The sequence below is a fragment of the Primulina tabacum genome, chromosome 2, assembly GCF_025594145.1.
Source record: "Primulina tabacum isolate GXHZ01 chromosome 2, ASM2559414v2, whole genome shotgun sequence".
In the NCBI taxonomy this organism is placed as follows: Eukaryota; Viridiplantae; Streptophyta; class Magnoliopsida; order Lamiales; family Gesneriaceae; genus Primulina; species Primulina tabacum.
Genome location: NC_134551.1, coordinates 26,346,383 through 26,368,614, shown reverse-complemented (window position 1 = coordinate 26,368,614; position 22,232 = coordinate 26,346,383). Strand labels below are relative to the sequence as shown.

At 36.0% G+C, this 22,232-nt stretch overlaps 1 protein-coding gene and 2 long non-coding RNA genes across 3 annotated transcripts; 2 read left to right on the top strand and 1 right to left on the bottom strand.

Annotated features, from left to right (window-relative positions):
- The first annotated feature begins 2,614 nt into the window (after positions 1–2,614).
- On the top strand, positions 2,615–19,226 carry LOC142531395 (ubiquitin carboxyl-terminal hydrolase 5-like). Its single transcript, XM_075637506.1, has 13 exons — positions 2,615–2,935; positions 4,328–4,579; positions 10,420–10,564; positions 10,676–10,746; positions 10,845–10,929; positions 12,433–12,819; positions 13,251–13,391; positions 13,483–13,653; positions 13,958–14,215; positions 17,252–17,421; positions 17,520–18,071; positions 18,270–18,543; positions 18,784–19,226. The coding sequence occupies exons 1-13, from the start codon at positions 2,817–2,819 to the stop codon at positions 18,928–18,930; spliced, it is 2,772 nt and encodes a 923-aa protein (XP_075493621.1). The 5' UTR covers positions 2,615–2,816; the 3' UTR covers positions 18,931–19,226.
- LOC142531408 (uncharacterized) lies at positions 5,305–7,757 on the bottom strand. The gene is made up of 3 exons (XR_012816279.1): positions 6,201–7,757; positions 6,053–6,085; positions 5,305–5,578 (listed from the first exon to the last, which is right to left on the bottom strand). It is a non-coding gene; the product is annotated as an uncharacterized LOC142531408 (long non-coding RNA).
- Positions 5,600–6,358, top strand: LOC142531401 (uncharacterized). The gene is made up of 2 exons (XR_012816278.1): positions 5,600–6,151; positions 6,193–6,358. It is a non-coding gene; the product is annotated as an uncharacterized LOC142531401 (long non-coding RNA).
- Positions 19,227–22,232: the final 3,006 nt, after the last annotated feature.

The following is a 22,232-nucleotide window of genomic DNA, read 5'->3' as shown; positions in this document are numbered from 1 at the left end:
TGGTATCAGAGCGATAGATCCTTTAATTTGAGATAGGAACTAGGGAGCGGGGTAGAAGGTGTGTTCTTTCTGCTTTTGATTGCTAGCATGATTTACTGCTTTATAATGCATGTTTATCTGTTTATCTGACTTGATGTGAAAACATGTGTTATTGAGAATGAATGGGCACCGATTCTGGATCAGCAGTAAGATGATCGGAGGAGGACTGAAACATATTTGTGTATTTGGTTGCTAACCCTTTTGATTATCAGATATGCCTCCGAGAAGAATACCAGAACAGCGTAGTACTTCGAATCCTCCCATGGATGTTACAGCCACTCCTATCGCGCACATGCGCGACATGAGACGCGCACATGCGCGAAACGGGCAGAGGGTCTCGCGCATATGCGCGGTGGGTGTGCGCGCATGTGTGACGGGGAGCGCGCACATGCGCGAGATGTCCAGAGAACCTCGCGCACATGCGCGACGTGTATCCGCGCACATGCGCGAGGGTACCCGAGAGTTGGGCAAAATGAACAAGGGCCTCGCGCATATGCGCCGAGTAAGGGCGCGCATATGCGCGAGGGGCTGTGCGAGCTACGCGCCGAGACATATGGTCTCGTGCATATGCGCCGAGTGATGTCGCGCATATGCGCGAGACGTGTTGCTTCAAGGGATGAGCCACCTAGTCAAAATCATGCAATATATATCACCTTCTTGCTCAAATCTTCAGAATGAAAAACAAGAGGAAAACGAGAGCTTCGAAGAAGATTTCCAATTCATGATTTAGAATTCAGTTTGTGAGAAATCCGTCCGTCCGAATTAGAATCCGACTTCAGTACTGTGTTCCTATCAACGCAGGCTACAACTAGACGTAAGTTTTACTGAGTTCTATCATCACTTGAAAATATGATGTTGTAGGAATTTGATATGATTCATATATGATGTTCTTGACATGTTAGACATCGTAGAATCGAAGTAGATTGAGAAACATACTGATTATGGAATTGTTATGATTTTCTGATTATATTGATTTGAAATCGGACAGATTTCGATTATGAATGAATTACAGATTGTATTGGATATGAGTTATGATTTGTAATTGATGTCTGTTGATTTGGTATTGACGGGGATACTGAGATTGTGCCGTTATGCTGTTGATTTGACTTAAATCCAGATTAATCAGAGTCAGTATTGAATTGAGAATAGAAAACATTGATATTATGATTCTCGATATGTCGTTTCAGATTTACAGAGACAGTCTTGAGTTTAGAACTGATATTGCTTCAGCCCAAGACTACAGACGAAAGGTATAAGTCAATGTGGTACCGGGAGATCGACTTGAGTATAGTTTGATATACTTGAGTTTCCCTAAATCACATACTTATTATTATGATTGTGTTTATTGATTTGATTTGATATGCTTGTTCTATTGATTTATAGGAAGCGTGTATTCGACGAGTATTAGACGAGTGATCTTGTGACAGAAGCACCTGATAGTGGTGAGATCGTCAACGGGCACATTGCACGATGTCACAAGATAGGAAATTGGTGAAAACGCCAAAGTCTGTGACGGTTAGGTCAAGACACTGGATGTTTGGTTATATCGACGTGGATAGAATCGGAGTTTCTTCTATTACTGTTGGTCGATATAGGAATACCACATCTGGAAATCGGGATCCCTAGACTAGGATTGAGTCTAGTCTGAGTCGTGGAGTCACGAGTACGATTAACAATTTTATATTGATTATGTTTTCAGACTTTGATATATATTACTGTTATCTGTTACATGCTTTTTTTTATTGATTAAATGATTGCATGTTCGTTGATTTATACTGGGATGTATTTCTAACCGGAATTCTCCGGCTGTTGTCTTGTTTGTATGTGTACATGACAACAGGTGGGACAGGATCAGGGTCTAGGAGATGAGGAGAGATCGTGATAGAGTGGAGACTTCGGGCTTTGATGTATATTGGGTTTTGACACTTGATAATTAGATGTTGAACCTTAGTTTTTACTGATTTGTAGACGGTACAGGACTTGTACTTCATTTTATACTGAGATGTATATAAGTTTTATTCCATTACGTTCCGCAATTTGAAAAAAAAAATTAGACCCTGTTTATTATAATTGATTAAATAGTCCCAATGACGATTAAGAACATGATTAGCGTTCGGGTCCCCACAGAAATCGTCAAATACACTATTCGACCAGCGAAAAGTCTGTGTATCAAGAAAATACGCCAATTGATTAGACTAGTGTGGATAATGTTGAAATTTCATGTCGATGTTCTATATAAAGTCTGGAGAATGTGTGCACATGTTTAAACCACAAAAGACATTGAAGAAGAGAAGTTATAAATGACATCAACCATTGTGGTCACATCAGTTCCAATATTCAATATGTTTAAACGGTGAACCTCTTCCTTCTTCACATTTTCTCAGATAAATGAATCCAAATAATAGGCATGCCAAAGCAAAAAATCACCACAACATACTAGTTCTAAACAATCATCCACACTGCAAATATGCATAAAATTCAAATAAATAATATTTTTTTTTAGAAAAGTTTACAATTTTATATTATTTTTATTTTGTTTTATAATATAAAGCCAAAGCATTTAAACAAGAAGAAGAAAAGAAGGGAAATAAACCAAAACCCTTTCCTCACCACTGGAAGAGAAAACTGACTTCACTCCTCCACACTGGTTACGCTCCGGGATTTAATTCATCGCTGAAAATACTCGAGTTTAATTTCAGGGCCCCTTCTTCACGAGAAAAAGGACTTTTGGTTGAAATTTTTGTTCAATTTCTCTGCGTAGAGAAAAAGGTTGAGAAATGGCGGAGGTGGCGGAAAAGCTGACGCCCGAGGGAGAGAAACAAAGCATTAGAGATATGACTGTCGCCGCCGAAGCACAAACAAAATCTGGCGATAATTTTTATTTAATCACTCAAAGGTATTACTCTGAAACTATTTAGTGTATGAATATTCGATAAACCTTGCTATTTGTTTTCATTATGTCTTTTTCATTGATTAGTTTTCGTTACTAGTCTATGATGTCTTTGAATATGCGTTTTAACCTTTTAACTTCGCTTCTTCTCAGAAAAAAATACTTTGGGTTTAAGAGTGCTTAATAGTGTAAGTTTTTTGTTTGCGGTTTTCCACTTCATCAGTGTGCTTAGCTGATGTTTGCCTTTCAATACGGAGTTCATTTTAGTGGTTTTGAACTTCTATTACGGTTGGCTTTACAAATATCCGCAAACTGAAAGGAATGGAGATGGTTTTTACTTTGCTTCTATCTACACATTGTGGATTTAGACGTCGGATATGCTAAGTTACTTAAATATAGGAACATCTAAAATCAGTTTCAATGGGACTCCAGACTCATCAATTAAATGGATTGTATCCAAGGTTCGCCCGAAACGGTTGTGGTAGTCGTCAACGGTCATCATCTAAATGGATTGTATCCATGGTTCCGCGTGCATTCTCGGAACGGTCACAATAACTGTCACAGTTTTTTTTTTTAAATAACAACCAAAGACCTATAAATTTTGAACAATATCTAATGGGAAAAAAATATAATTAAAAAATTGAAAATTTTGAAAAAAAATTCAAAGACCGTTCTGGAACAGCAATGATGGCTGTTCTATTCCGCAACGGCCGAGAAGTCGGTGATATTCCTTCAGAAAACAGTGTTAATGTCATTCACCATTTAAGCCAAGGAACCTTGTTGCTTCAGCTACTGTCTCCGTTTCGGCCGTTTCATGCCTGCGACAGCGAATCATGATTGTGTTATGCATTTCCCTAAACTTTGCAGTAATAATAATCACGTTGAATGCATTTAGAATGTCCGAGTTAGATGTGGACAACTATCAGAAATGGAAATCCATCAAAATTATCGTCTCGACTCTTGTATCCAACCAATAAATGTCACTGAATGGGCTTGATGGATATCCACAAGTTTGCTACAGTTTCCCCTAAAAGGCTTGTTAACAAAGTGTGTGAATGGGTTTTTTTTCCTGGTCAAATCAGTCAGGGAGGCCACTTCTATCTAGTTTATGGTCTTATTAACAAAGTTGAAGCACCTAGCAGAGTCTCCCTTTTTATTAATTATATTGAGGTAGCAGAAACTCAACTGAATGACCTGAAAATTCCTTTTTTTACCACGCTGCATCTTTTTCGATCTTTGGAATTATTTGCCCCTTGTGTGTTTTCCTATTTTGGTATAAAAAAATTCACAAGTTCCATTTTGTTATTTCCATTCATTAGGCTTAGTCCGATCAGACATTCTTTTCTTTTGGGTAAAATAATATGTTTCTTTGACTTGTTTAATTTTGGAAACTGGTAGATGGTGGCATGATTGGCTTGAATATGTGAACCAAAACCAGTCAAGTATCGTCAATGATGGATCTTCTTCTGAGAATCATGAGTCAGTTGGCTCGAGTGCGTTAAAGAGGCCATCTTGCATTAACAATTCGGACTTAGTAGATGAAACTGTGTCTAAGGATTCTGATATGGACATTGAGCTTCATGATACCTTAGTTGAAGGTACCGACTATATATTGCTTCCCCAAGAAGTCTGGAATCAATTGTCTATGTGGTGAGTAATCATTACTTTAACTTATTCTGACATTCCATAACATGTTATACATACATATGTTCACACACGTCTATGATATTTTGTTCATATATTTAAAACAATTACCTGAATATATATGCGAGAAAACAGATACTTATCAAAAGTAAATCTCTTTCTCAGTAAATTGGCCCTATTTTGGTGTTCTGGACAAATGTCTTTATCATAAGACCTCTTGAAAGGTTTCCTTGTGGTTACATGTGTGTAAACACTAAAGTTTGGTGGAATAAACCCATGACCACCAACTTCAATTTCTGAAAATGTGGGTTGTTGACATGTATTTGTTATGGTTCTACCAAGAAACAAATTTCTTTCGAAATGATAAAAGCATACATTCAAAGGATAAGATATTGTCCCAATCCAAACTCGTGGTTTGCAATCGACTTCCAAACTTGTGTTTCTCAATGTTTCCAATTAGCAATGAACTAAATGTTTTTCCTTTAAGGTACTTGTCCAGCTGTGCCCATAATGTTCAGTATTTGTAGCTCTCTATAAGTTTCTATCTCAAAGCTGGATTTCCTTTTGTGCAATTACACTGAATACCTGCTTGAAGGTCTATTAACTTATTTGAAAAATTATAAAAATGCCAATTTTCCCAATATCTTTAACTATTCAATTGCCATCATGGTCATGATGATTTTGAGTATGGAAAGAAGGGTGTAGGACCTTGATACCAGAGTCTCACTGTAGCGCCCTTACCCGAGCCACTACTAAAGAGACTAATAAACATGCAACATTAAATTTAATAACAACAATTAAACAGCGGAAACCAAATACTTAACCATCTTATAACCCAAACGAAAACAGAACAATAACAACAGTTTTAAACATTAATACAACCATATTGAAAACATAATTCTGAACAAGAAAACGATAAACCACATAAAACCTCCACTGGATCACCACCGAAAACCCAAATGCTCTAGCCACTATCCTGTCCGTCCGAACCGTCCAACCTAAGACCTGCCCCATGGAATGGGGTGTCCAAGATGAAAACAAGGACGTGAACGACAATCGCCCAATACGAGAATGTATGGTTATACAGACTGATATGATGCATGCGAAATGCAATATGCTCGGAGGATCAAGACAAGAATCTCATGCTCAGTCTAGAGACGCCTGAGTGTGTAGTCTCTGATCTGCCGTGTGCATGTTTTGGCTCCCACACTCACATCAAGACGTGGACCTACAATGTCCAGGTCATCAGAGCCTGCGGGTCTCGTCGGACACTGTAGCTCTCGATGCCCCATCGTCCACAATACAGAATAGGGCTGAGCGGCCTTAACAAACGAGATATATCTAAAAAGATATCAGGCTCAACATGATATGTCATGCATAATATGCCAAACCAGTAAAACATGTATCATGCAACAGATAAATATGTAGCATATAAGTGTGTATGCTATGCTTGGATATCTCTGTGAATACATCACGTACCTCACTAAAACAATCTGACAGAAAGCTTTGAACCTAGACAATACCAACATAATAAAATCACTATCAAACCAGATCCTGAATTATCAAACATGCTACAAAGTTCTCCCTAATGATCCTTAAATCACTATTTAAGGCTTTAGGATTATACCTGCGTCCGTCGTCAGCCCGCTGATGATGTTTCGATCTCAGTTCACCGACCCCTCCTTGAGTCGACACTAGCTCCGAAACTTCCCGACACCAAAGTGCCTTAGAAACTGGATAGAAAACCTAAGGTATAAGGCTAGAACTCTTTCTGAAGAATGCGGTGTAGGAAACAAAAGAAATCAGCTTCCATTTATAGGTTGCATCCGGACTAGTTCAGAAAATCCGAATTAATCTTATCTGCCACGTGTCAGAATCTCATTTGTCTAGTTAGATTTTCTCGGGATAATGTAATCTGAAGTTGATCGGGTTGTCCATTTTAAATTCGGTGGATCCCAACAGCTTGATCTCGAATTATCAATTCCTTAATAATACTTAATTAACAACTCTTTAATTATCTCTTAATTTGTACTTGATTCAAAATAAGGATTCGGGTCATTACATCCTCCCCTCTTTGCAAAGATTTCGTCATCGAAATCAGAAATGAAGTACAATAAAACTGAATAAAATACAACTCATGATTACAAAGATACAACTCAAAACAAATGTGGATACTCTGAGCGCATACGACTCTCTAACTCCCAAGTCGCCTCTGCAGTACCTCGGCATTGCCATTGCACTAGAACAAGTGGAATGGTCTTGTTTATTAGGTTTTTCTCTTTCCTACCCAGGATTAAAAGCGACAGCTCGACATAAGTCAAGTCTTCTTCAAGTTGAACATCTGTCGGACCAAGAACGTGCGATTCATCTGCCACATACCATCGTAGCAACGATACATGAAAGACATTATGAATGATGGACAGATACGGCGGCAAAGCCAATCGATATGCCAAATTTCCAACACATTCCAAGATCTCAAAAGGTCCGATAAATCTTGGGGCTAATTTTCCCTTGAGTCCAAATCTCATCACCCTGCGGAATAGTGAAACTTTAAGAAATTTTTTTTTCCCCTGACTGAAACTGTAGAGGTCTACGCTTGGTATTCGCATAACTCGATTGACGATCTTGTGCAGTTTTAATTCTCTTCTTGATCAATTTCACTTGGTCAATAGCTTGTTGCACTAATTCAGGTCCTTGCACTTGTCGTTCTCCTACTTCGTCCCAAAACATTGGAGTACGACAACGTCTACCATAAAATGCTTCGAACGGAGCCATACCAATGCTGCCGTGTTAGCTATTGTTATATGCAAACTCCACAAGCGGCAGATGATCATGCCATGCTGGTCCAAAATCCAGAGCACAAGCACACAACATGTCCTTGAGTGTCTGAATAGTCCTCTCAGACTGACCATCGGTCTCTGGATGATAGGCAGTACTCAGACTCAATGTCGTTCCCAACGCTTCTTGAGAACTTCCCCAGAATCTTGAGGTAAAGCGTGGGTCTCTGTCACTGACTATACTTGTTGGCACACCATGATATTTAAGAATCTCTTGGATGTATAGTCTTGCCATGCGATTGCAACTATATTCCCGACTATACGGAATGAAATGTGCTGACTTAGTCAGTCGGTCCACAACAACCCAAATGGCATCACAATTCTTAGAAAACAATGACAAGTGGGTGACAAAATCTATCGTCACATGCCTCCCACTTCAACTCAGGGATAGGAAGATTCTGAAGTAATCCTCCTGGTCGTCGATGTTCAGGTTCACTTGCTGACAAACCAAACACTTGACTACAAACTGGTAAACACTTTTCTTCATACCTTTCCACCAAAACTTGGTCTTCAAATCCTTATACATTTTCATGCTTCAGGGTGGATACTCAACTTACTCCTGTCGGCCTGAGATAAAATCTCGTCTCTTAATTTAGAATCTTCTGGAACTACGATTCTTCCTGACAGACAGACACAAGGTTCCATCTGTTTGAAACGCAAAGCCAGATGTGTTGTCTCCGTTAGCTAGCCTTGCTAACTTTTCCACTTTCGGGTCAGAAAACTGAGCTTCTCTAATTTTGGCATACAACGTCGGTTCAGATAAAATGCTCGTTACTCGAATGTGTTCCATTCATTTCTTATGACGGAAGTGAAATCCCAGATAACAACAATCTTGGATTACACTTGATATGAAACTTGTCTGAAGTGCAGATAATCTCCCCTTGCAACTAAGAGCATCTGCTGTAAGATTCGCTGATCCTGGATGATACTTGATTTCGCAATCATAATCCTTTAACAAATCCATCCATCTTCATTGGCGCATATTCAACAGTGCTTGAGTGAAGATATACTTCAAACTCTTGTGATCTGTAAAAATCTCAAATTTCTCTCCGTAGAGATAATGTCGGCAGATTTTGAAAGCAAACACAATCGCTGCCAATTCCAGATCATGAACTGGATATTTCTCTTCATGCTTCTTCAACTGTATGGATGCATATGCAATCACATGACCATCCTGAGTTAAAACACACCAAAGTCCTTGAAGTGATGCATCAGTGTACACAATGTACCCTCCTAATCCAGATGGCAGAGCTAAAACTGGTGCAGTTGTCAAACGTTGACACAGTTCATTATAACTATTTTCACAATCACGTGGCATTCGAACTGCACATTCTTACATGTCAGATGTGTCAATGATGGCGGCCTGAGAAAATCCTGAGATGAATCTCCGGTGTAATAAAAGAAATCAACTTCTATTTATAGGTTGCATCCGGACTAGTTCAGAAAATCCGAATCAATCTTATCAGCCACGTGTTAGAATCTCATTTGTCTAGTTGGATTTCTCGGAATAATGTAGTCTGAAGTAGATCGGGCTGTCTATTTTAAATATGGTGGATTGCAATAGCTCGATCTCGAATTATCAATTCCTTAATAATACTTAATTAACAATTCTTTAGTTATCTCTTAATTTGTACTTTATTCAAAATAAGGATTTGGGTCATTACACTCACAAACTTTAAATCATCATTATTGCAGTGTTGCCAGTAGTCTATCACTTAAACTATTTTAGTTTTCTCACTCAATAAGATTCACAAAGTGAAAAAGGTGTCCTAAAGAAAAGAAGCAAAAAGAAGAAAGATCATTTCACCAAAGACCGCAGAAAACTGTTAGCAATTTGTCTCGTTTTCTTGAAAAAATATCAGTTGTTTGAGTCATCTTTTACAATCAGTTCATTTTGCGTGGCAATGTATCTCGTTTGTGGTTTCTCACTTGTCCCATTTCTCTTGGTCTCTCATTTTTCTCAACTTCGATGCATCTTGTCTTAAGAGACAAGCAACATGTAGGTTCTATTCTTAGTAAAAGTGCCGGTCTACAGGCTTATATAGGTTCAAATTATCGTTAGACTGTGAACATTAATTTCTTTTGGCTGCATATTGTTGGAAAAAGTGTGTTGAGAAACTACATGAACTTGGAGTGTTAATCATTTCAAGTTTTAATGTTCAATTTTGTTTGTCCTAAGTTTAGCATGTCCAGTTTATGATGCAACATGACTGATAATTAAAAAGGAATTATTTCTCCAAAAAGCAATTTTTTCAGTCATGTCATTTGATAAGGATTCTCTGAAATATGTTAACATTTTAAGATTCTAGGTTGGTTTGCTTAATTTTAAATTTCGGTATCTTGACCTATGCAATGGTCTTGATTTTCTCAGTTCCTCTTTGAATAGAAGTCGAAGAGAGCAAGAAAGAGAGAAGGGTAAAATGGTAAAAGAGAACTTATCCACTGATAATTTATTGATTTTCTTTGGCTTCTTCTTAAGCGTGACCAATTGATTGGAGAGCCTTGATCTGAAAAGATGCTGTCTGCTTGTTTCTTCTTTTGGTAATTCTTTATGCCCGATTCATTATTTTTACAGGCTATGTAAAACTGGCCAGATTCTTATGTAATATTTATAAGAGACTTATGTCTACAAAGTCCGCTACTGTTTTACTGGTAAACTGAAATTAAACTTCTCCAATTTCAAGTGATTTATGGTTTCTCTCGAGCTGTTGAATTGAAGAGCGTTAGAAATAAATTTAATTGTATACTACTTCAGAGGAACATCCCTTCAAGATTAGGGCTCATTATGTATATAATATATAATCCAGAAGTGGAAATAACTAAGTTTTCTTTCATTGTGGATATAAAGCATGTAAAAGTCAGCTAGATTTGTTTGCCATAAAATATAATTAAATGTATGCTCTGATGTCATTATAATGTGAGTGAGTTGTATTAGGTTCAATTGTAAACCATGGTTAGATTAACGGATTAATATAAAAGGGATTTAATATTGGCCTTTGCTGACTTTAGGTATGGAGGTGGTCCTGTATTGGCCCGAAAAGTTATCAGCACTGGCCTTTCACAAACAGAATTGTCTGTAGAAGTGTATCCTCTACGGCTTCAGTTGCATTTGATGCCAAAAGGTGCCAGTTCTGTCATAAGAATAAGCAAAAAGGTATAGCAGTTGTATTCCCTGCTCTCAAAGGGAATAAGACAATTTATGTATTAGTCTTCCCCAATGGCTGCCTATTTTTTAGTATCTGTTGCACTGAGTTTCATCTGGCAGGAAACAATTGGCAAACTTCACCAAAGAGCTTATGAGACTTTTGATCTTAACTCGAAGCAAGTAAGATATTGTCCCTTTATGTTGTTACGTTGTTTTCGATTGTCTTTGTTTTCTTAAACTTATGATGATAAATTTACTCGTATTAATTTCCTTGCTCAGGTGTACATTTGGATTACTTCAGTCTCAGAAAGCACACATTGATGAGTGACATGGAAAAGACGCTCGATGATGCAAATATCCAGATGGATCAGGATGTGGGTGTTTATGTTTCACCTCCTATTCTGTGTAACTGCTATATCTGCCAAAATCATGTTTATGTGAGAGTGCTTTTTGTTGGACCTTAAGCTGAACTATCATATTCACATGTCCCATTTAAAAATCTATGCTCAGATGTCTGCTCATGTCATAATTTTGTTTGGCATAAATCATAGTGTTTCGAGAAGCGACGTCAAATATCTTTTGAATGAAACTCTTGTTTTCAACTCTGCACGAAGTTTCTTGCAGATCGCCTATTATTGGTTAATTGATATGTTTACCAATTTTAAATTTTGACACAATGTGTGCATATTATGTTCTTTTGTTGAAGCAGTCTTTGAAGCGGATTACCGTTCTTTTCATTGTCCTTGTTGGTCGATGTAGGCATGCATGACATTTGGGTTCTGGGGTGGAGTTTTGGGTTTTTATTCTGAAGGTATTTTTGCAAATTTATTGGTTGTCAACTTTTTTTCTTCATATTCTTGTTGTCTATGAACGCAAAGTTTCACTATCACCAAATTTTAAGAATATTTTTACTGAATGCAATGTTATTTTATTGAAAGAAATATTACAGTGGACATTCTTTGTACTTCCTGATGAATTGTAGAAGTTTCGAGAATGTCTTTCTTGATGCATGAGTTAAGATCGATTAAAAATTATAGGCCTTTATTTTCTTCTGTTTTTCCAGTATTTTTTTTAAACGAAGAAAAGAAAAACCAAGTACCTTGGTAAAATACTTTTTGTGTCTGATTTACTTTTTGTGAGTTCGCAGGATTTTTATATTGCCCTTTGTGATTTCTGTGCCTGATTTCTGTATGTTTCTCCCTTTCTATGAATGTAAAATTTCTTTTGCGGGCAAAAAATAGACTATTGTTAAATCTTTAGAATATTTTGACTGAATGCAATGTTAATTTATCAAAAGAAATATTACTATAGTAGTTCTTTATACTTGCTGATGAATCGTAGAAGTTTCGAGAATGTCTTTCTTGATGCACTAGTTTAGCTCAGTTAAAAATTATAAGCATTTTTTTCTTCTGCTTTCCCAGTAGTTTTTTTTTTTTTAATTGCTGAGTGCCTTGGTATGTCTTGGTAAAACACTTTTTGTGTCTGATTTGTTTTTTTATGAATTCTCAGCATTTTTATATTGCCCTTAAGGTGCTTGTGCCTGATTTGCTAATGTTTCCCCTTTCCTTATAATATAATTTTGTATCTTTCAGAGAGGAAAAAAAATTTTGTATCTTTGCATGTATTGTATGCCTTGACAAATGAATTTTTTTGGTTTCCCTTTGTTCAACTTAGTTATCTGTCTTTTGGTTCTTTTTTCCGGATTATAGGAACTTGAATAATTTAACATTATATTCAAAGTTGACTTGATGATCATGTTTGTCTACCATTTCTTTATTTGCTGTGAACTTTACCTGATTGATAGATGCCTGTGGTCTTTTAGTGTAACATAGGCACAATATTCTGATGTTTGATTTTTTTCCTCATGACCGAAACAGATTTTGGTGGAGGTTGTAAATAGTAATATTGATGATGGCATGAATTCCATTCGGGAAAACGGATCCGTCGATAACGGAAATGTGGCTGTTGTACCTTCACAGTCAAGTGTACCAATTTCCGAAGCTGTGTCTTCAAGTAAATACACATCAACAAATGGCAATGCAGAATTGTCCCAAGCTCAAAATTTAAATACGGAGAAGGCATATGGACCAAGTGGGGTTAGTACAAGGGGGTCTTCTTGCGGTCTCACTGGACTGTTGAATCTTGGAAACACTTGTTTTATGAATAGTGCAATACAGTGTCTTGTTCATACACCAGAATTCGCGCGGTATTTTCGTGAAAATTACCATCAAGAAATCAACAGACAGAATCCTCTGGGCATGGTTGTAAGTTTCAGAAGCAATGATAAGAATTAGTACACATGCTCATATTTTCGAAGCTTTATTCGAAATATGTAAGACATTCGGTTGAAATCATTTAGTTTTTTTTAAAATAAATATTTGAGTTTTAAAGGAGTGAATCCAAATTCTGCTATACATTTGTGACAAAGCTCATACGTAAGTTATCCACTCAAGATCCATTTTTTAACTAATTTTTTAATAATGAATACTAATTCATGGTATCTTAAATCTCGACATCTTGGGTGCATTTAAATGGACTTTTTGTGATGTTGACGGTGTTTACACTTTACCTACCAATACAAGGATTTGTCAGCTAGTGTTAATCTGTGTATGGAACCGTGTTTCTAGCATTATTCTGTGTTCTGATTGATTTCTTCTGACATGCACTTTTTTGTGAATCTTGATATATTTTGCAGGGTGAGCTTGCTTTAGCATTTGGTGATTTACTTAGAAAATTGTGGGCACCAGGGCGAGCACCTGTTGCGCCCAGGCCATTTAAAGCAAAGCTTGCTCGCTTTGCACCACAGTTTAGTGGATGCAGTCAACATGATTCACAGGTTCGGTGCCTTATGTAAAGCTTTAATGAATTTATACTGATATTGATGAACACCATCAGTCAACCAGTATATTGCTGTCTTTTTTGTGCAGGAACTTCTTGCATTTTTGTTAGATGGACTTCATGAAGATCTGAATCGTGTCAAACATAAGCCATATATAAAATCAAAAGATGCAGATGGCCGGCCTGATGAAGAAGTTGCTGATGAGTATTGGGCAAATCATATTGCTCGAAATGATTCGATCATTGTGGATGTGTGCCAAGTAAGTAATCGTATTACTGGTCAATTACTTCTTCAACCTCGTGGCTGTACTGTTTGTGGGGTTTGTCAATGCCTAGTTGATGCCCCTGCTTTTGGTATGTTCAGATCCTTATAACACAATTTGTTGCTAGAAAATGATGGTTCCTTTTGATCATTGTTGCTTCTGGTCTTTGTATCCTGTAATTTTCTGTGACGAACTTTTTACCAGCGTTTTCATTTGTCACCTCATTATAGATTCTGGTCTCTTGTGTTTATTTTTAAAAATATTATGGCATTAGAATTACTTGCTCACTTTTGTTGTGCAGGGTCAATTCAAGTCAACTCTAGTCTGTCCTTTATGTAGTAAAGTTTCAGTTACATTTGATCCTTTCATGTATCTATCCCTGCCACTTCAGCCCGCAACCACTCGTAATATGACAGTAACTGTTTTTACTTGTGACGGAAGTGCTTTGCCAGCAGCGTGGTCTGTTACTGTTCCAAAGCAGGGACGTTGCCGAGATTTGATTCAAGCACTGAGTAATGCTTGTTCCTTGCAAATCAATGAGAAGCTCTTGCTTGCAGAGGTTGGCTGAAACGTCTGCCTTTTTTATTGCTTTAAAAGTACTAGAAATTTTTTTTTTAACACTCAATTTTCGGCCATATACATAACCCTCATATAAATAAATATTTTACCCTTTAAAATAAAACATCATCCAACTAGCATTTTAAAAATCAAGTGAAAATGTCATAAAAATGAAATCGTCGCATGTTATCAAACCTAAAAAGCAATAAATTTGAAAAGTATAGCCTATACTAAACCTCTCAAAAATCTCTCAAAAGCATAAATAAATAGTCTTAAAAATCTTTAACTTAAAATCATGAATCATAAATTGTAAATGCGGAAAAAGTAGAAGCGCTGGTCCTCGGGTTGTGTGCGTCTTCAGTGGAGTCAAATCATCCGTCAAGCTCACCCTCAACCTCACCTAGTGAGTCTAAAGACTCAACACACCATCATCTTTATAGCAAGTAATACGTAATACAGTCAACATATAACAGTGAAAAATATTTGTACTTAAAATATCGTTTTCATGAAGATGCATAAACTTCAAACATGAACATTTTCGTAAATCTTTTATGATGCATGAATTTTAAATAGAAACATTTTCATAATGATGCATCAACCCTAAGCATAAACATTTTCATGACATGTATAACATAAACCTTAACCTTTTCCTTTTTCCTCAACATGACATGACATAAAACATTTTTTCATGATCATAAACATTTTTCCTTTTCCTTTTCTTTTTCCTTTGTTGAATTCAGATCGTTAATTGTGACTTTCCTCAAACCTCAAAAGTCGATGGATCCATCTACATGTAACCACAGTACTGGGTGGCGGGGGATACCTAGCAACACTCTCACCGGTCAACTGTGCCCTGGCCTATCATGATTGAATAGAAATACGATCGTCGGGGCTCCCTCTGGGGCCTTCTCCCATAAATGGGCTCCCTCTGGGGCCTTCTTCCCTCACGATATTCCCATTCTTACCTCAAACCTCATAACCTCATAACCTCATATTCGTAATAATGGAAACACGATCGTCGGGCTCCCACTGGGACCATCACCCTCACGACATCGCCATCATTAACGAATTAGTCACAATCACTTCACTTCCTTCAACATTTACATTCTCATCACTTTATAAAAATCATGCATAACATAACATTTTGTTTTTGAAACCAAGCCATGCAACATGTCTTTTAAATGTCTTCCTTAAATCATAAAAATCACTTAGACATTTAAAAATCATAATTTAATCATGAACATTTCATAAACCTTTAAAAATAATCATAATATCATAAAAATAGCATTTAGGGCACTGCCATGACATTTACTAATTTTTTGGTGTAAAATGACCGTTTTACCCTTGGATGTAAAATTTCCCGTTTTTGACATTTTCTTAATTTCATTGACTATAACATGTTCCAAATAATTATATAAGCCTACATGATTTTTTTCATATTTTTATTTAGTTTAAATCGAGGACTTTTAAATTAATCTTTATATAAGACGTATTACTGCGTTTTAATCCCGAATTAAACCAATTCTTAATATAAAATTAGGCTTTTAATAATTATTTAAGCTTAAATATAATTTTTCACAATTTTATAAAGTTTAAAACTAGGCGTTTCCCTATTCGTTCTTAAACTTAGACGTACTTCCCAGTTTTGACTCGTATGGACTCGAAACTTAACCAAACTTTACCAAACTTGGACCAAAGCTTAATAACACCTAACTAAACCATATACAACCAAATTCCAGCCCTTTAAGTCCCTTAAACAAGCCTAGGAAGCTACTGAATTTTTCTGCACAAGAGTCCTGTTCCTAATATGATTCGAACCTAGGCTAGCTTCGCCTCCAGCCCTTATCCACCATGTCCAGCCTCTACCCATCCCTCCTATGCAGCCCACTTAAGTCTACTGGACCCTCTCTAACCGCAGCTAGCAGCCGTAACCCTCAAAGACTCCTAGTCGAAGAGTCCTTTCCCTTAAGGAGGAGTCTATTTTAGTTTTTATTCCTTCCCTATTTTTTTCAGCCCTTAAACATACACTTAGGGACCCTTAAACATGTGAAAAAACATCTCTTCAAGTACCCCTACCATGGCAGCCCCTTTGTGCATCATTATGAGGAGTTTTAAAAGATGAAAACACTAGTTTTGTGCATGTATAGCCATAAAAACGAAAATATAAAAGTTGTATCATTTTTTGCATACAATCATGTATCAAACAAATAATATGGTGTGAAAGATGAGAAAAAGGAGATTAAGGCGTGCCTTTGCGTAATTTACGCACGAATTTACGTTGACGATTGCGAAGAACGGCGACAAGAAACCTAGGCTGAATCCTCCTTGAAATTTCGAACTTTTCTCTTCAAAATATTCTATGTGTGTATCGTGTATTATGATTTGGGGGAATTGGTGTGCTGAATTATGAAAGTGGCGTGTGATAAGTGAGGGTTTGGTGTGGGTTTAGCTTATTTTATAGTTAATAATTCCTTAATTAAGCTTAGGCCCATTAAGCATAAATTTAGGTCCATTAATGCTTAATTAGAATTTAATTAAAATATTAAAATAGTTTTTGTAAAAATAGTTTGTGAATTTAATAGCCGGGTTGCCAAAACGTTCGTATTTTGTTGAAAATCCAACACCGATAAAAATTATGTCCCTTGTAAAATCACCTCAAAATCCCTTATTTTCAAAAATAATAAAAAGCATCACCCATATTTTAAATAATTAAAAACAATTATTTAATAAAAATATTTTCTATTTTTCAGCTCTCGGTCTCCGTTCCTCGATCGCAACTCGAATAACTTTTAAAAATACATTTTAATGCAACATGGAGAAAAATATATTTTAAACATGCAAATATGCGCCACATAATTGATTTATGCAATTAAAATATTTAATTAAAATACAAGAGAATTTAATAATTGCATGCATGTGGTTCGCGTGGACCTTTAAATTTTCGGGGCGTTACATTGGCAAAGTATAAATTCTGTGGTAATCTCATGTTTCTTCATGGATTTTTTTTCCTGAATATTTTTTTGTTGCATTGTTCTAGATAAGAGGCCATTTGATTTACCGGTTCCTGGAGGATCCATTGATATCATTATCTTCCATAAAAGATGATGATCACCTTACTGCCTACAAGATCTCAAAAGTGTTGAAGAACACAAAATTCCTACAATTGATTCACAGGCGGGAAGAACAGTATGTGAAACACAATATAGAGTCTGCATTGAAGAATTTCTTCATGCATATTATTCTCCTAGAATCCAGCATTACTTTTACATCTCTTTGATATTGCTTCTTTGATCTCTATGTTATAGGGGTCCGGGATGGAAACCTTATGGAACACCTCTTGTTTCACCAATCTCGTGTGATGATACAATTACTAGAAGTGATATACAGTTGATAGTTCATACAATGCTCTCACCTATGTTAAGAACAACAAATCTAGGTGCTGTTACTTCTAGAAATGCATCAGTGACAACTTTTGATGAATCTCATTCCGCCAGTATTTCAGAAGCTTGTGCAGATGCTAATACTGCTGATCTAAGAAAAGGAAATGGCAGCAGTTCGAAACCAGTGACCTTACTGAAACTTCCTTTGCAGTTTGTTGATGAAAACAATGCTTGCATTAATTTAACTGTGGGTGATGATAAGGTTGTTAAGTTGTCCTCATCCTCTATGTCAATACTTGTTTTTTTTGACTGGTCTCAGAAGCTTCTGGGAAGCTATGATACTAGCCAAATAGAAAACCTACCAGAAGTTTGTAAATATGGACATTTAGGCAAGAAAGCTCGTAATGAACCTCTCTCATTGTATGCTTGCTTGGAATCTTTTCTACGGGAAGAGCCATTGGTCCCGGAGGACATGTGGTAACCTCATCATTTCCTTTACTACAATGTCCCTTTCACTTCTAATGTACTAGTTATTTGTTTAACAGCCATACGGCTGCAAATTTTTATAAAAACATCTCCATGTTTGTTCAAGATTGAAATCGTGTCTTCCAAGACACCCCAAAATTATGGACTAAATTGTGTTTGAGTAGCAAGTTTGCATTTGTTTTGATGCAGGTATTGTCCTCAATGTAAGGAGAGGCGCCAGGCTAGTAAGAAGCTGGATCTTTGGAGGCTTCCTGAAGTTCTTGTCATTCATTTGAAAAGGTTCTCTTACAGTCGATCTGTGAAGCATAAGCTAGACACATTTGTCAATTTTCCCATTCATTACTTTGATTTGACAAATTATGTTGCAAGTAAAAGCAACACTCAGAGACAGATTTATGAACTCTATGCCTTGACAAATCACTATGGTAGCATGGGAAGTGGGCATTACACTGCACACATTAAGGTTTGCAATGTTCCTTCTATGTTTATACTCCCATGTTCATAGTGTCTTGGCACAATAATTAACGGATTGGTTTTAATTTGACTTCACAACTCCTTTGGGTGTTTTCTACTGTTAAACGAAGCATCCTCAGATGCTTAATTGTATGTCAAGTATAGACTCGACACACTGAAGCTGATTTTATTTTACATCTTAAAGAATCGGGTGTGGATGATTCTTCTAATCTCTGTACTTTATCTGCAGCTTCTGGATGAAAACAAGTGGTACAATTTTGATGACAGTCACATATCACCGATCAATGAAGAAGACGTGAAGTCAGCTGCTGCCTATGTTCTATTCTATAGAAAGTTTAACAGTGACAAATGTTCTGTAACTAACGAGTCAACTTAGTGGTGGGCAGCCATAACTTACCTTTCCCATGGCAGCATGTTTCGATGGTCACCATTTGCCTGTAAATCGACTGTTACCTTGTAGTTTTAAATTATTAAGAAATTTAGACTCTACAGAAATTCAGAGGCAATGGTTAGTTAGGAAAAGAAAGTCAATAGTTGATTCTGCCCCTGGGAATGAATGTTATGAAATATAGAATAGTGAACTAACCAAACTCGTATGAATCCTTTATGTCGAGGAAAAAATTTACCTGTGTAATCTGTATTCATTAATGTTAATGATAAAACTTTAAAGCACTCCATTGTTAGAATTTTCTTCTAAATTTTGAATGGTTCAATGGTGTTCGTCATGGAATTGTATAGTTAGAGAATCATTAGTCACGGTAACGTTGAAAGTGAGTTCTCACAACTTATCATGCCAGAAGTTCGTCCAGTTAGATTGAGACTGCTGAGTAAAATATGAAGATAAGAAGTCAAAATCCCACATTACTTGACAGGAAGAATTAATTTTTATTTATATAATTCTTCAAATATGAATATTCAGATTATGCCCCAACTTTCTAATTTTCTTATTCTAAAGTAAACTGGAACAAGAGAAATCGTTATTTCATTATATTTCTCTTCTTTGCTTAACACAATACATATTTATTTAAAGTGAAAGCAAGGAGCAAAATAAGGAAATATATAATCTCATGTATAACGGGACTTAAATCAATCCCTTATGATCTTTGATTTCTACATGTATCAATATTCCCCTTCAAGTTGGCACAAAACTGTGGTTTATGTCCAACTTGTTCACTTGAACTTCAAAAGGTAGCCTTTGGATGTTTTGTTCTATCTTGTAAAACCAGATTGTGAGCAATGCTAATGACTGATTTGTGGTCGCAATATAGCTTTACAGCTAGATTCAATGATATTTTCTAAAACTTATTTTAACCACATAACTTCACATATTCCTTGTGCGTTGCTTTGAATCCTGCCTCGTCATTATTTCATGCAACCAAATTTTATTTTTGCTTCCCCAAGCAACCAGATTTTCCAATAGAAAACGTACAATATCCAGATGTAGATCTCTTATCATTAATTGATCATGCCCAATCAGCATCACTATATGTCCAATTCCTATCTCTTAATGTTTCTTAAAAAAATAATCCTTGTAAGGTTTGAGACCTATTTTGTTTGACAGTAATGATGAGTATAAACGTACGTACGTGACAGTAAATTTGTGTTTTATCATAATTAAGTGTTGTGCGAAATGTTACGACATTTCAGAAAACATGCAGCAGAATATATAACTTTGTAACAAAAATTAACTTTAAATAAATAGATGGACCAGAATGAATTTTATGTGCGGTGCCTCAGGACAAAAATAATCACTAGAAAACCAAAGAGTTTACACAAAAATCAACACTATTGATCTTAATCAAAAATCAATTTTCTCAACACGTTGAGAAAATAAAATGCTTTCTAAAACAAAGAACAACATTAAAACATAATTAAGAAATAAAAAACATGAAGCCAAAAACTGGAACAACAAAAACAAATCTTCAGCCAACTCCTTCACAGGTGTTGTCTGCAGATGTCTCCAACAATCACGGCAACATGTGAATTCAACACTCTTCGATCAACAGAAACCCTGTAGATTATTTTCTCTAAAGCTCATGGCGTGCAAAAGTGCAACAGTGTATATATGCTTCTGCGCAAAAAAGTCCACGCACTTGCATGAGATGAATCATCTTATTTATAGCCCTAGGGTTTATCAACACGGAAACCTACACAATATGGAAAATAAGAGTTTTATTAGAAAAAACCTTTTTAAATAAAGATATCATAACACAAAAATCTTAGCATAATTATCACATTATGTAGAAAGACAAAATCATATTTAAATATTCAATATCAACAAGGAAAAATTAATCTTGGGTAATAAATTTAATACGAAAATATATTTCCCTTCAATCTCCCTTTTTTGTCTTTCTGGACGAAATGATATCAAACTCAATTTCTAAGTTAAACTCCAGTTAATTCCCCTTAATTTTTCTCCCCCTGAATAAAATCAAGTTAGCACGGGTGTTGTTAGTTGTGTTAGCAACACAGGAGACCACCTGCAAAATATCATTAACAGTTCATTAAAACAGAAACACATCAGGGAAAGCAGAACCTAACAGAGCAGAACATAAAAAGAAAAAGCAAGCAAAACAAGGTTCAAAACATAAAAGATATCAGATAGATGGTATCATTTGGTCCTTTCAATTCACAGTCCCTTCATCAGCAGCATCAACATCAGCTTGGGTTTGATTTTGAGTCGCATCTTCTCCTCTTTTTTGTCCAGAATGGACAGCTACCTCCATGGCCAGTCGATAGTCAGAAACTAAGTTCTCGTAGTAGACCAGATCAGCATTGGACCATAATCACTTTGCAAAATTATTGAGATAATTGCGTCAAAAATCATTTCAAAATAATTTCCAGAATTTAAAACCCACATCGAATTAACACCACTGAACCATCAAAAATTACGAATATTGGATTTCTAGTCAAATCAGGATTTTTGCCGAATTTTCTCTGTTGAAATACTCATAACCTCCTGACATAACGTATTCACAGTAATATATGTGTAAGGTCTATGAATTTAAATCACGTAACCTGAATGCATGCAATCTAGGATTTTATTTTAAATTATGTGTAGTTATTTTTATGCATAATTCATGCATGATAGGATTTATTTCATGAAATTTTAAAAGTTCATACATTAGAGTTTCTAGATGCATTTTGCGCTCGAACGAGGAACGGATATCGGTGAATTTTCAGGAAAATTATTTCTATTACACGATTAATTTTTATTAATTAATTTAAGATGTTTTTAAGTTTATTTTTCAAAAATGGGATTTATTGGGTATTTTTACACGCATGATTTTAATTTTTAACGGTAGTTAAATTTTATCGAATCGGGGGACTTTTTGAGGGTTCGACTATTATTTTCAAAAACTTTCCAACACGAAATATTTTTCGAGAGTGTGTTTGGATTTAATGAGCCTAATTTTAAGCTTATTGGGCTAAATTATCTTTTTTAAACTTTTAATTATCAAATTAGGGCCCATTATCTATTATTTTACTATATAATTACCACCTAAACACCTCTAAACCTAAACCTAATATGTTCAGCAGCCGACACCCTCCCTCAGCAGCATTTTTCCTCGTGAAGTGCAGCTGATTAACTCGGCCAAGGAGTTCTCCTTCAAGAAAAATTCCCTGGCTTGATTCCCGACGCTCGTTCTGCGGTTTTCTTGCAAAATATATATTTAC